At 38.6% G+C, this 15,201-nt stretch overlaps 1 protein-coding gene across 2 annotated transcripts in view; it reads left to right on the top strand.

Moving 5' to 3' along the window:
- UBR1 (ubiquitin protein ligase E3 component n-recognin 1) overlaps window positions 1-15,201 on the top strand; it is a 181,875-nt gene that overhangs the window by 65,528 nt on the left and 101,146 nt on the right. For both annotated transcript variants that reach the window (XM_034938606.3, XM_055098337.2), the window contains 5 exons: window positions 349-437; window positions 2,339-2,437; window positions 3,882-4,039; window positions 10,283-10,382; window positions 11,484-11,612. In XM_034938606.3, the coding sequence (XP_034794497.3) occupies window positions 349-437; window positions 2,339-2,437; window positions 3,882-4,039; window positions 10,283-10,382; window positions 11,484-11,612 (575 nt within the window). The remainder of the gene's footprint in view (window positions 1-348; window positions 438-2,338; window positions 2,438-3,881; window positions 4,040-10,282; window positions 10,383-11,483; window positions 11,613-15,201) is intronic.

The following is a 15,201-nucleotide window of genomic DNA, read 5'->3' as shown; positions in this document are numbered from 1 at the left end:
ATGAAGAACAAAACGTAAAAGTCAAGAGAAAGGCTAAAAGCATGGAGAAGGAAAAGTACAGAGTAAGAGTACTTTTGAGTGAAATAGAAAAAGAATGAAAAGGTTGGGAGAGAGTAAATTGAAGTGTAAGATGAAGTGGTGGGAGGGGTGCAGAAAAAGAGGGAAAAGGCAATATATGTGTGTATTTTAAATTCCAGTTATTAAATATTAATACAATAAATACTATTTGAGGTCTGTTTGCATGTGAAGTAATTTTATAATATTCTGCCACTCTAATAGCCAGAATGTTTTTGGTTTTTGCCTTGGTGATTCTCCTCATTCCCCCACCCTCCCTAAAATAATCTATAGGTGCCCGTAAGATCCTTCATGAATTGATCTTCAGCAGTTTTTTTATGGAGATGGAATACAAAAAACTCTTTGCTATGGAATTTGTGAAGGTAATTATTTATAAATTAGATATCAATAAATAGAAATAGGCAGTTTTTATAAATGAATTAATAGAAACAGGGATAATTATGAATCAAAAATTAAATGTTATGATTTATTTCTTTGTCAAAAGTTTGTTCTTGGCCCTGCGGGTTGGCTCACACCTGTAATCCCAGCACTTTGGGAGGCTGAGGTGGGTGGATCATTTGAAGTCAGGAGCTCGAGACCAGCCTGGCCAACATGGTGAAACCCCGTCTCTACTACAAATACAAAAATTAGCCAGGCATGGTGGCAGGTGCCTGTAGTCCCAGCTACTCAGGAGGCTGAGGCAGGAAAATCACTTGAACCTGGGAGGCAGAGGTTGCAGTGAGCCAAGATCGCGCCACTGCACTCTAGTCTGGGCAAGAGAGTGAGACTCCCATCTCAAAAAAAAAAAAAAAAGTTCGTTCTCATACGTTATATAAATATTTTCACAAATGTTATTTGCTAGTATAGAAACAGCATTCTTAGAGAAGAGATAGGTGGAAAATGACCCACTGACCCAGAGCAAAGGGAGGTTATCACATTCACATATGCATTCAGTCTTCCTAATCATTTATTTGCCTGTTAGTAAAATTACAATAAGAATAGAAGTGACTAATTGAAAAGTATAGCAGGAAAGAAGAACAGATGTGTATGCTAAAGTGGGGGGCAGGAATTAGGTGGCCAAGAGTTCTACTTAGTTTTTGGAAGCTAAAACATAAGGCTAAAATTTACAGCTTTTTAATGTTTTATTAATCTATCATGTATCTCTTACCTTACTGTATCTTTTTGTCTATCTACCAAATTAGATTGCAAGGGTATACAGATCAAGGACTCCTTTGAATCTTTTATTTTGCCTTATATAAGGCAATCATACTTGCCAGTCATACTTGTTGATTTCCTCTGGTTTTGAGTTGCAGTCAATTCTGTAAGAGTTAAGATAGATATAGGACCCAAGATGGAATTGGAAGCAGAGAAAGAAATAATGATTGTTGTAGGCAAATGACACTGTGGGATAAGATACCTGCATTACCTGGATTTTATATGCAGACTTAAAAGTAACTAAGACATTTGTTGTATGTCTTATCCTTCAGCAGTGATGGCAACTCAAGATGTTCTCTTCTAAAACTCTTTAGATATAGAATATTGGACCATATGTGTGATCTGAAATGAAATTTTGTTTTCTTATACAGAAGCTAATCTCCCTACTTAGATGATTTTTTTTGTACACCATGGTTACCCCTTAAACTTTGTAGGAATTCTGGAGGGTAAAGTATCTAACTTAAAGTAGGTTAAGTATCCAACTTTGTGCCTTACACATAATAGATGCCTATTATGTGACTGAGTATATTCCTATTTTTGTTCTCCCAGTATATCAGGGTTGTTTTGCAGCTGTTATGTACCAGTATGGGAAAGAAGTTATTTGCAGCCAGCATCCATTCTGTTTAAGGCTGGATTCAATCTGATTGGTTGGTTTTTCTGGGTCATATCAGTTGTTAAATACTTTGAATATATTCCCTGCCCAATACCATTAGAGTGGAAGCTGCTAAAGATTGCCCCAGATTCTGTTTGGAGAAAGGATAAACTATACCATTGCAGTCCTCTGTTTTTTTTTTTTGTTTGTTTGTTTGTTTTTTAACCTATGTGTATGTTTTAATAGTTTCCACTTCTATCTCTGCTAAATTGAGTAGGTGAATTTTTACTTGATTTGTTGTTTGTTATTCTCCTTCTAAGATATTTTTGCTGATCATAATATCTTGCCTTAATAAATAGGAATTATATTACTTGACATTTTATAGATAGAAACAAACCTGCAGCAGTTATTAAAATTGGGATTTTTTAAAGGTCTTTAGTAGTGATTTATAATTGATTCTCTACTTATATATTTCAGTATTATAAACAACTGCAGAAAGAATATATCAGTGATGATCATGACAGAAGTATCTCTATAACTGCACTTTCAGTTCAGATGTTTACTGTTCCTACTCTGGTATGTATTGATTATTCCTTTTCAGTCTTTCTAAGTAAAACTTGTTTTGCTTTGTAAGAATTCCACTTAATGTTGAATCAAATTAGAACAATGTTAGAATCACTAAGTTGGGCTATGTGAATACTTTAGTGCTACCCAAGGACTAGTTAACTAGGCGCTGCCTTGGTTCAGATGTCCTCGTCAATGCAGATGACACCTAGAGCTGGTTTCTTACTTTCTAGAGTAACTTATGAACACTGCCTTTTCAATACCAAAAATATTTTATTTTTAAGTTATTGTTTGTAGGCAGATAGAATAAGATAAAACTAAGAAGTGGGAGGGTGTGCCTGTCAAGCATTTGGGAGAGAGGGTGCTACATAGGCCTGGGAGGAGAGTGGAAGATTCTGCTTCCTTTGTATACCACTTCTTTTCTTTGTTTTTTGTTTCTTGAGACAGAGTCTTGGCTGGGTTGCCCTGGCTGGAGTGCAATGGGACGACCTGGGCTCACTGCAGCCTCCGCCTCCCGGGTTCAAGCGATTCTCATGCCTCAGCCACCCAAGTAGCTGGGACTACGGGCATGCACCACCACGCCTGGTTGATTTTTGTATTTTTAGTAGAGACGGGGTTTCACCATGTTGGCCAGGCTGGTCTCAAACTCCTGACCTCAGGTGATCTGCCCGCCTTAGCCTCCCAAAGTGCTGGGATTACAAGTGTGAGCCACCGCGCCCAGCCCTACTTCTTTTCTTGTCTGGAATTAGATAGTTATCCAAACTTGGTTAATTGTTTCTACTTTACCTTTTCAAAAGGATGGAGAGGAGAGTTTAGATTGGGGTAAGGAGGAGATTTCAGAATAGATCGTAGTGTGCTAGAAGTCATGAAGTATATCTTTGTTATACTTGCTCATTGTGTGATTTTTTTTTTTGAGATGAAGTCTCTCTCTGTCACTCAGGCTGGGGTGTAGTAGCACGATCTCGGCTCACTGCAACCTCCGCCTCCTGGTTCAAGCGATTCTCCTGCCTCAGCCTCCTGAATAGCTGAGATTACAGGCATTGCCACCACACCTGGCTAATTTTTGTATTTTTTGTGGAGATGGGGTTTTGCCATGTTGACCAGGATAGTCTCGAACTCCTGAGTTCAGGTGATCCGCCTGCCTCGGCCTCCCAAAGTCCTGAGATTACAGGCATGAGCCACCACATTACTGATGATAAACATTTATCTAGATAACCTGTCTAATGGGCTTGGAGTATCCAGATAGGTGTTGTCTAGTTACTGAGGAGTAGGGAATTTTTTCTTTTAGAAAATAACTTCTTAGTAGTTGCTATTCAGTGAAACTAAGGACTATGTTTAACATTCAATAACAAACATTTATTAAAAATGACATACTGACTAACCAAATGAATGAATAAATTAAGTCCATACCACAATGAGTTAATGCTAAAGAAAATATTCTTGAAATATTCCGCAGGCTCGACATCTTATTGAAGAGCAGAATGTTATCTCTGTCATTACTGAAACTCTGCTAGAAGTTTTACCTGAGTACTTGGACAGGAACAATAAATTCAACTTCCAGGGTTATAGCCAGGACAAATTGGGAAGAGTATATGCAGTAATATGTGACCTAAAGTAAGTTGTTCAAGTCAAAAGGTGAGGGCACCTGTTAAACTCAGTGTGCTTATTTGCTCTGTCTTATAAGTAATCCTGTGATCATTTTGATTATCCAGAATTCTCTTTATAATGATGGCAAGTACAAAGAACTGTTACTGCCTCGCGTTAATAAATGTCTTCAGTGAAGGCTTCTTATTGAGTTGTAAAACCTGGTTAATAAAGAAGGTATTGAGGAGAGGCCTGTTACAGGAACTTGGGATCTCCTGGGGTCACCAAATGCATTGCCATTGTAATTACCATACTTTTCATTCACTTCCACTCACACACTTTGGTTCTGTCCTTCCTATATAGTCTCTTTGTGCATAGTTTCAGACAATCTATTGACATAAATTTCTTTCTTTTTTTTTTTGAGACAGGGTCTCGCTGTGTTGCCCAAGCTGGAGTGCAGTGATGCAAACATGGCTCACTGAAGCCTCAACCTCCTGGGCTCCAGTGATCCTCCTGCCTCAGCCTCCCATGTAGCTGGGACCACAGGCACGTGCCACCATGCCTGGCAAATTTTTTATTGTTTTGTAGAGACGGAGTCTCACTTTTTGTTGCCCAGGCTGACTTGGACTCCTGGGCTCAAGCAGTCCTTCTGCTTTGGCCTCCCATAGTGTTGGGATTACAGTCATGAGCTACTGTGGCTGGCTGTTAACATTTTTTTAACTCCCTTTTTGCTATACAGTTGATCCTCCGTATTTGTGGGTTCCACACCTGTGGGTTCAACCAACCACAGATTGAAAATACTCCATTTTTTAAAAATTGCCAGGAGGCTGAGGCAGAAGAATCACTTGAACGCAGGAGGTGGAGGTTGTAGTGAGCAGAGATTGCGCCACTGCACTCCAGCCTGGCAACGGAGTGAGACTGCATCTCAAAAAAAAAAAAATTGCGTCTGTATCAGACCAGCCTGGACAACATAGTGAGACCTTGTTTCTACAAAAATAAAAATAAAAATTAGCCAGGTACAGCAGTGCAAGCCTGTATTCCTAGCTACTCAGGATGCAGAGGCGAGAGGATCACTTGAGCCCAGGGGTTTGAGGTTACAGTAAACTGTGATCATGCCACTGCACTCCAGCCTGGGCAACAGAGCGGGATCCTATCTCTAAAAAAATAAAATAAAGTTTAGTAAATTATTATATTTTATCTTCAGTATAAGTGGAGATGGTAGGTAAATTCAGTAGTGAATCAATATATAGCCATTGTAATTGAAATTTGTTTCTCAGCCAAATTATGCAAAACTTACATGTTGTACAAAACAAAAACTCCTAATGGCAGTACTTAAAGTTATTGTTAGGTCAGTGAATATAGAAAAAAAATCTCTCTACCATGGCTATCATTACTGTGAAGTATTATAACTGAGTTATTTTTATATCCAGTTAAGTGGTGCATAATCACTTGTTTTATCATATTTTATGAGTCTCTGACTATAGCTAATCTCTACGGTGAATAATTTAGAGCCAGCACATCCCTAAATACCTACCCTTATAGTAGAACTTTAAGGTGTCTAGTTTGGAAGGCAACTTTAAATCTTCTGATGCTTACAATTCCTCCCCTCTATCCCAACCTAAATATAGCTATCTCCAGTGACCAGGGGAAGGGAAAATTAACACCTGTTCTGCAGGTACTGTGTAATTCACTCTCATGAGAATCCTGTGAGATTTATTAGTAACTGCTATGTGCCAAGGAGCTTTGCTTATCTTACCTGATTATATTCTTGCACTATTCTTAGAAGGTACTTGATATAATCTTACTTTGTAGATTGTAAATATTTGCCTCAAGTCACAAACCTAGTAAGTGGCAGAACTGAGATTTGATTATAAACACCGTTTATCTGTAAAACTCATGTTCCTTTCACTATGTCATGTAGCCTCACAGGATACATAAACAACAACACAAAATCTACTCTGAAACCTGGCCTAACACACCAATCACAAAAACTCTTTATTTAGCAAATAATTCGTGTTCATTGCTTTCTCAGTCTCTCATTGTAGAAATTCTGTAGTCACATCTTACTCTTTCCCTACATATTTATTTACTAATTTCCCCTGAAACCTTGCTTTTAAATTAGTTAGCAATAACCACACTTAATGTATTTTCTTTCCCAGATAAAGTCTAAATTCTGTCAGAATTTGTAGGTCTTCATAGTTTAGCTTTGTGTTTATCTGACTGTACCTCAGCATGAAATAAGTTTGTTGGTACTAGTAGGTACTCTGTTCAGCCTGCCTTAGGAAATTTTCATTCTCTCAAAGCAGCACATTCCAACTTTGGATAGCTTCTTCCAACTATTAGAAAGTTTCCTATTGTATATTGAACTCTTGTCTTTTTTTGTAGCTTTTATTTTCTGGTTCTAGTTCTCTCTTTGTCCATTCAGAACAACTTCAATTCTCATTTAACTTGAAGAAGTATTTAAAGGCAGCAGCCATACCTGCCAGGTCTTTTCTACATTGAGTTGCATTTATTTCTTTAACTGGTCCCATTTCATGTTGGTTAAAATTCCTTCTAAATCATTGTCCTTCTCTACTGAACCTGTTCCAGGTGCAAGTATACCATTTATGTGCCAAGAAATGAACACAGTACTCCAACTGAGATCTGCCTAGGAAAACACAGAAGGGAGGGATTGCTACCTCTCTTATTCTAAAAAATTTATGTCTATTTAGTTTTGTCACTTGCTTTTTGGGAGGTATCTCATGGGGTACTTTGTTTCTCAGTTGCTAATTTATTGTGGAAATGCAACTTAGAAAAGAGATGCAGTTGAACCTTGGTGCTATTGAGGAACAATATTATTCTTTTATTACTCTAACCTATTCCTTTGTTCCATTTCCAGAAAGTATAGCACACTCTCAAACCAAATCACTCCCTTACTGTCTCACCCTGTCCACAATTTTCTCCCTCTTTTCCCATAGCTTTTGCCACCTATTTTTATCTACAGACTTCTTTTCCTTCCCTTCCTTACCCTTTTGTTTGTTCCAATCCCTTATATCTTCTTTACTTGGTAAGTCATCTATAGAGGTTGCTCATTAGCTATGTGAGATTGTTAGAAACCAAAAATGTAAATTCTCTTCTAGATCAGTGCTTCTCAGATTTTAATGTGAATGCAAATCATCTGGGGAGCTGCTTTTTTTAATTTTTATTTAACTTTTATTTTGAGTTCAGAGGTACATGTGCAGGCTTGTTACATAGGTAAACTTGTGTCATGGGGGTTTGTTGTTAAGATTATTTTGTAACCCAAGTATTAAGCCTAGTACCCATTAGCTATATTTCCTGATCCTCTCCCTCCTCCCAACCTCAATCCTCTGATAGACCCCAGTGTGTGTTGTTCCCCTCTATGTGTCCATGTGTTCTCATCATTTAGTTCCCACTTGTAAGTGAGAACATGCAGTATTTGGTTTTCTGTTTCTGCGTTAGTTTGCTAAGGATAATGGCCTCTAGCTCCATCCATGTTCCCAGAAAAGATGTGATCTCATTCTTTTTCTGGCTGTATAGTATTCCATGGTGTATATGTACCAAATTTTCTTTATCCAGTCTATCACTGATGGGCATTTAAGTTGATTCCATGTCTTTGCTATTGTGAATGCTGCAGTGAATGTATGTGTGCATGTGTCTTTATAATAGAACAATTTATATTCCTTTGGGTGAATACCCGGTAATGAAATTGCCGGGTTGAATGATATTTCTGTTTTTAGGTCTTCAAGGAATTGTCACACTGTCTTCCATAATGCTTGAATTAATTTATGCTCCTACCAACAGTGTATGAGCATTCATTTTTCCCTGCAACCTCCCCAGCGTCTGTGACTTTTTACTTTTTAATAGTAGCCATTGTGACTAGTGTGAGATGGTATCTCATTGTGGTTTTGATTTGCATTTCTCCAGTGATCAGTGATGTTGAGCTTTATTTCATGTAATTGTTGGCAGCATGTATGTCTTCTTTTGAAAAGTGTCTGTTCTGTTCTTATCCTTTGCTCCCCTGCCCCGCTTTTTTTTTTTTTTTTTTTTTAAGACGGAGTCTCGCTCTGTTGCCCAGGCTGGAATGCAGTAGCACTATCTTGGCTCACTGCAACCTCAGTCTCCTGGGTTCAAGTGATTCTCCTGCCTCAGCCTCCCGAATAGCTGGGACTACAGGCACATGCTGTCATGCCTGGCTAATTTTTTGTAATTTAGTGGAGATATTTTAGTGGAGACGGGGTTTCACCGTGTTGCCCAGGGTGGTCTTGAACTCCTGAGCTCAGGCAATCTGCCCACCTCGGCCTCTTAAAGTGCTGGGATTACAGGCGTGAGCCACTGCACCTGGCCTCACTTATTCATTTTTTCTTTTTTGTAAATTTATTTATTTTCCTTATAGATACCGGCTATTAGGCCTTTGTCAGATGCATAGTTTGCAAAAATTTTCTCCCATTCTGTTGGTTGTCTCTTCACTCTGTTGATAGTTTCCTTTGCTGTGCAGAAGCAAATCATCTGGGGAGCTTCCTTAAGTTCAGATTCTGGGGCTGATTGCGTTGGCTCATGTGCTTTGGAAGGCTGAGGCAGGAGGATTGCTTGAGGCCAGGAGGTTGCAACCAGCCTGGGCAACATAGTGAGACTTTGTCTCTACAAAAAATAAAATTAGCCAGGTTTGGTGGCACGCGCCTGTAGTCTTAGCTACTGAGGAGGCTGAGGCAGGAGGATTACTCGAGCCTGAGAGTTTGAAATTGTGGTGAGCTATGATTGCACCACTGCACTCCAACCTGGGCAACAGAGTAAGGCCAAGTTTAAAAAAAAACGGGGGCAGGGGAGCTTCTTATTCAGCAGGTCTAATTAGAGCCCAAGATGTTGCCTCTTTAAAGAGCACTCAGGTGAGGCTGGTGCTGCTGGTTAGTGGACCACACTTTGAGTCGTAGTGCTCTAGAAAGCAACAAAACATGAATGCCATTTGTTCAGTGTGGCAGATTTTAAACTTTAATCTTTTTTATCTTTTACTTTAAAAGAAAGATTTAGATGGTAATTATTGAATTAAATCTTTATAAGTTTCTTTGATGATTGTATTTTTAATGTACATTTGCATGTTAATGGGTATCTAAAGAGTGAGAAAAATTAAACCACAATCCTATCTTTGCAGTTCAAAAAAAATGTATTTTCTTTGTTGCTTTGTCTTTATGTACCTACATTACTTCTTTTTTTGTGTGTCATGCTGTCACCCAGGCTGGAGTGCAGTGTTGCGATCTCGGCTCACTGCAAGCTCTGCCGCCTGGGTTCACGCCATTCTCCTGCTTCAGCCTCCCGAGTAGCTGGGACTACAGGCACCCGCCACCACGCCCAGCTAATTTTTTGTATTTTTAGTAGAGACGGGGTTTCACTGTGTTAGCCAGGATGGTCTCAATCTCCTGACCTCGTGATCCACCTGCCTCGGCCTCCTAAAGTGCTGGGATTACAGGCGTGAGCCATACATTACCTCTTTTATACATTATTTTAGTGTTTAACATTGAATTTCTGTCTACTGTATGTATCTGTTTTTCCCACTATACTATGAACTTCAGGACAGGTGTGTCCATGTTTATGTTCCCAACACCTGCAATATAACAGGAATTTATTCTCATTGGTCAAGTGCAAAATAGTATTTTATACTTGTTAATAATTACTTCCTGATAACTCATTTCATGATAAACATTGTTCCCATTGTATATGAAACCAGTCATTGTCTTTACAGCCAAAAGAAATATTAATCATACAAATTATAGGCTAAAATGAGTTTGTTTATCTCTTGAAACTAGTACATCCTGATGTGCAAGTCAAGATGACAGGTGCTTACATCCTTCTTCCAAGTTCTGGGTTATGAAAAACTGGAGGTAGAAAATCTGTTCCAAATCTCCTGAGGCTGAAACAATTTCAGCTGGCCCTTTGGCTGATGGGTGTGAACAGTTCTAGGGAATCTGTACTGTGGTTGTCCAGAGTTAGCTGTGACAGGCTTGGTCAGTTCTAGGTTCACTTAATCAGACTAACCTCTGAGAATGTAGTGTGTGAAGTCAGGTTTAGCTTGATATCTGCCTCTTCTAGAGCATTCATGTTTTACTGGTTGTATTTAAAATAAGGCAGAATAAATAATTCTAGCTCTACTCAGAGCTTCTAATTATTGTGAGAAATTAGAATCCATAATTTTTATAAATCAACATTGTCTATAACCCTGAGAACCTTAAAATTATCTCAAAATAGATAAATGAAATATTTCTTTCTTTCTTGAAACGATAGGTATATCCTGATCAGCAAACCCACAATATGGACAGAAAGATTAAGAATGCAGTTCCTTGAAGGTTTTCGATCTTTTTTGAAGATTCTTACCTGTATGCAGGTATGATCATTTTTCTGTACATCAGTAAAAGAAATTTATTTTTAAAAATTGAACCGCAGTCTTTTTAAAGCAGATTTTGGTTTTAATACAAGAAAGAATTTATCTAGCAAAGTGGAAACAAGATTTAAACATTGACTCACTCATCCTGTTTTGATAAATCCTTTTATATACCTTAGTTTACTATTGCTACTTTTTTTTTTTTTTCGAAGACAGAGTCTCGCTCTGTTGCCAGGCTGGAGTGCAATGGTGCAATCTCGGCTCACTGCAACCTCCGCCTCCCAGGTTCAAGCGATTCTCCTGCCTCAGTCTCCCAAGTAGCTGGGATTACAGACATGCGCCACCACACCCAGCTAATTTTTGTATTTTTAGTAGAGGTGGGGTTTCACCATGTTGGCCAGGATGGTCTCAATCTCTTGACCTCCCAAGGTGCTGGGATTACAGGTGTGAGCTGCCACGCCCGGCCTACTGTTGCTACCTCTGTTAATGTTTGCTGAATACTTACCATGTGATAAATGTGTAGTAAGCACTTTTCATGCATGATCTCTTTTGAGCCTTATAGCAATCTTATTAAGTAGTTACTATTAATATTCTCCTTTTAATGTAAGGGTTACTTGCATGTGCAGCAAGCACAACACATATTTTTTTGGCTCCCTCACCCTTATGGAAAGCATGCACAGTTGTTGGGTGATGAGGTTAAGGTGCTTGTTTTCATCTTGACATCTCCTAAACACTCTTAATTCATCTACATTTAGTATCTTCACTTGTTAGCTTCTAATACTTCTTTAGAGTCTGACTTTATGCCCTTATCAATTGACAAGAACTGCATTTAGGAAAAAATCTCAAAGGATCCATTTAGTAACCAAGCTTAGAAATAATTTGCCCAGGGTCACACAGCTAGAAATACCAGACAGAGCTGGGCTTTGCGGTTAATGTTCTAACCCTGAGCACATACCTGAGAGCTGGGAATTGAACCCATGCATTCTGACCCAGTGTAACAACCATGTTAAAATGTTATGAATCCTGACAGTTTTATATTTTGCCAAGAGCAGAGCAAAGAGAGAGGGCTCAGATAGGTATATGTTGACCAACTTGTAATTGCAGGGAATGGAAGAAATCCGAAGACAGGTTGGGCAACACATTGAAGTGGATCCTGATTGGGAGGCTGCCATTGCTATACAGATGCAATTGAAGAATATTTTACTCATGTTCCAAGAGTGGTGTGCTTGTGATGTAAGTAAAATTTGTTAGTAGGATCAGTGCCTTTTTAAGTTCTTAGTAATTATTAATAGTATAGTTTTATGTTGCAGCTTCCTTGATGTAAAGTTTTTATTATTTATAGTAGCTTTTTACATATTTGAATTTCTCTTTTTAAATTTAGGGGGAAACTATATACTTGAGTAGAAAATGTGCCCTGTGGTAGTTTTGCTTATTTTGGGGAATAGCAGGGTTTATACATGTGTATGTATGTATTTATACACGTTTATTCCCTGGAAAATGCATATTAATAATAATATAATTAGGACCATAGTAGACTTTTAAATATTCCAGGAATGGAGAGGGGTAGATTATTCATTCAAGAGCTTTGTTGTATGTGTTAGTTTCAAACTATAGAACTAATGTATTTCCTTAAGCAGCAATTTTAGACCATAACCGTCTTTAAATATGTAATCCCACCCTAGATTCCCTTTAAGAATGATGACCTCATTTATTTATTTTCTGAGAAAATTGCCATTATCTAAGTTAAATTCCCTCATCATCTCTGCTTTCTCTGTGTCTGTTACAATAACCTATTCAGTGACTAAGTTTTTCTGCGTCTTCACTATTGGTCTTTTCCTTTTTGTCTCTTTCTAAGTCTAATGCCTCTACCTAGGCTCTTGGTTCTGACTTATATTACTTTTTCCTGGAGTTAGCTTCCTGAATTATCTGGACTTGTGTTTCCTACTCTTTTAATCAATTGTCTATAAACACACAGGACTCGCTTATTTTTAAAAACAACAATAATAAAAGCCTCCTTTCTTGCCTTTGCACCCCTGTGAACTATAATCTCTTCTGCTTCACCACCAGCAATTGGTCATAGGTTCAGAGTGGCAGCCATACTCACAAATGTAGTAGACTTTAATCTAGCACTGTAGCTTTTTAGTACAATCACCACAGGAAATACTGTCCAGCAAGCACAGCATGTATTTTTTAGCTTCCCTCACTTTTATGGAGGGCATGCACAATTGTTAGGTGATGAGGCAAAGGTTTCATCTTGACTTCTTCCAAACCTTCTGAAGTCATCTACGTTTAGTATCTTCACTTATAGCTCCTAACACTTCTTTACAGTCTGGCTTCTGCCCTTATCAATTGACAAGAACTGCATTTAGAAAAAAATCACAGAGGATCCATTTGGTAACCAAATTCAGAGGTCTTTCCTTAGTTTCCATCTTCCCTGAATTATCTGTAGCATTGTATTTTCTTGAGTACTTTAACCGTATTGAAACTTTGTTTCCCTCTGGTTTTCACAAACAGGCATTATCCTAATACATTTATTATCGATTACCTATTTCAGTTAGTGATTACCTTTTTTTCTAGTGCCTTCTGCCTGCTAAACGAGACATTCCCCAATATTCTCTTTCTTACAGAAATATGTTTTCACAAGTACGTCTTCCTAATTGTTTGTGATTATTTTCTTTGCCGTCTTAGGGCAATTAGCTTGTCCCATTTACATGGTATTTAAAATTTTTTTACTTTGATGGTAAGTGTGTATGTGTGTATATCTTACATTCTTTTCTCTTCTCTTGTATTTCTACCACTTAGTTAAAAGTTCATAGGGATGATTCTCCTAAGCTACAGTGTCACTTCTGTTTGTGGGCCAGACATTCCTGTTTAGATCTTACACGTGTGTGTCTGTGTGTGTGTGTGTGTGTGTGTGTGTGTGTGTGTGTGTTTTTAGAGACAAGGTCTTACTCTGTCACCCAGACTGGAGTATAGTGGTGCTATCATGGCTCACTGCAGCCTTGACCTCCTGGCCTCACATGATCCTCCCACCTTAGCCTCCAAAGTCGCTGGGACTACAGGCACATGCCACCACACCTAGCTAATTTTTAATTTTTTTATTTTTTGCAGAGACAGGGTTTCTCTGTGTTGCCCAGGCTAGTCTCAAACTCCTAACTTCAAGTGATTCTCTTTCTTTGGCCTCCCAAAGTGCTGGGATTATAGGCATGAGCCACCACACTTGGCCTCAAACTCAAAATATTTTAAATGGACCTGTCATCATTTCCTTCTACTTCCAACTTGCATTTTCTCATTTTGATTATCCTTGTTTTATTAATGACATTACTATTAAATTCATCCATATGGGAAATCTCAGAGCCACTGTTTTCTATATGTTCAACATTAACTGGTGTTTTGAAGGGAAAAATGTTCTGGGTTCACGTAAGATTCAGAAATGTCAGGTTAAACAAAAAGAGGATTTTTTTTTCTTTTAAAGCTACTGAATTTCTTTCTTTCTTTTTTTTCCTTTGAGATGGAGTCTCGCTCTGTCACCCAGGCTGGAGTGCAGTGGCACGAACTTGGCTCACTGCAACCTCCGCCTCCTGGGTTCAAGCGATTCTGCTGCCTCAGCCTCCTGAGTAGCTGGGACTACAGGTGTGCACCACCACACCTGGCTAATTTGTTTTGTATTTTTTAGTAGAGACAGGGTTTCACCATATTGGCCAGGCTGGTCTCAAACTCCTGACCTCGTGATCTGCCCGCCTCGGCCTTCCAAAGTGCTAGGATTGCAGGCGTGAGCCACTGCGCCCAGCCGCTACTGAATTTCTAAAACCCTTTAGTTAGTCAGTATGCTGATTTCTGAGAGGGATGTTTCCAAATCATCTGTTTTGACCATGGAGTTCCTTTTTCAAGATTAAATTAGAAACATTATCTTAAAAGAATGGTCTTTAACGTCTCTCTTCCTTCTGTATTCACCCAGATTTGATTCTTCCTTATCTCAAATATATTTTATAATCCTAAATTATTTTCTATGGGTTCATTCTTTTTTGTCCTGACGGCCCCACCCTAGTTCAGACCCTTATCACTTTACTTTATAGTCATCTTCCTGTTGGTTTCTTTGTCTACTAACTTGATCCTCTCCAATCTACCATCTTCAATGACCCACATTAATTCTTCCTGAAGCAGTATGTTGACTACATTATTACACTGCGGACTCCATCAGTGTATTCACATGCCTGTGCCAAGGCACATTTCCAGTTCAAATGCTTGTTAATTTCATCCATAAATTCTTTCATTTTATCTACTCTTTATTCTCCACTGCCTGAATAGGAGTTGTATTTCTCTTATTTTTGTCTTTATTTATTCTGTATCTCTGCTTAGAATGCCATCTTCTCCTTATCTTTCCCCATACTTAAATTCTGCATATTCTTTTATGGCCCATCAGAAGCTGCTTTCACAAATATGTCTTCCCAGTTCTTTGTGATTCTTTTTTTTCCCGCCTCTTAGAGCAATTAGTTTGTACCATTTACATGGTACTTATTTTTTACTTTGATTATAAGTGCATATATAGGTATATCTTATGTTTCCTGCAAGTTTGCAGATCCTGTGGAGGTAGACTTAGTAATACATAGAACAATTTTCCACTCATATTTAGTAAATATTTATTGAATGATGCATGTTATGCTGGGCATGGTGGCCCACACCTGTAATGCTAGCACTTTGGGAGGTTAAGGTGGGTGAACCACTTGAGCCCCGGAGTTCAAAACCAGCTTGGCCAACATGCGGAGACCCTGCCTCTACAAAAAATACAAAAACTGGGCATGGTGGCACGCGCCTGTAGTCC

The sequence above is a fragment of the Pan paniscus genome, chromosome 16, assembly GCF_029289425.2.
Source record: "Pan paniscus chromosome 16, NHGRI_mPanPan1-v2.0_pri, whole genome shotgun sequence".
In the NCBI taxonomy this organism is placed as follows: domain Eukaryota; kingdom Metazoa; phylum Chordata; class Mammalia; order Primates; family Hominidae; genus Pan; species Pan paniscus.
This window is presented reverse-complemented; position numbering and strand designations above follow the sequence as displayed.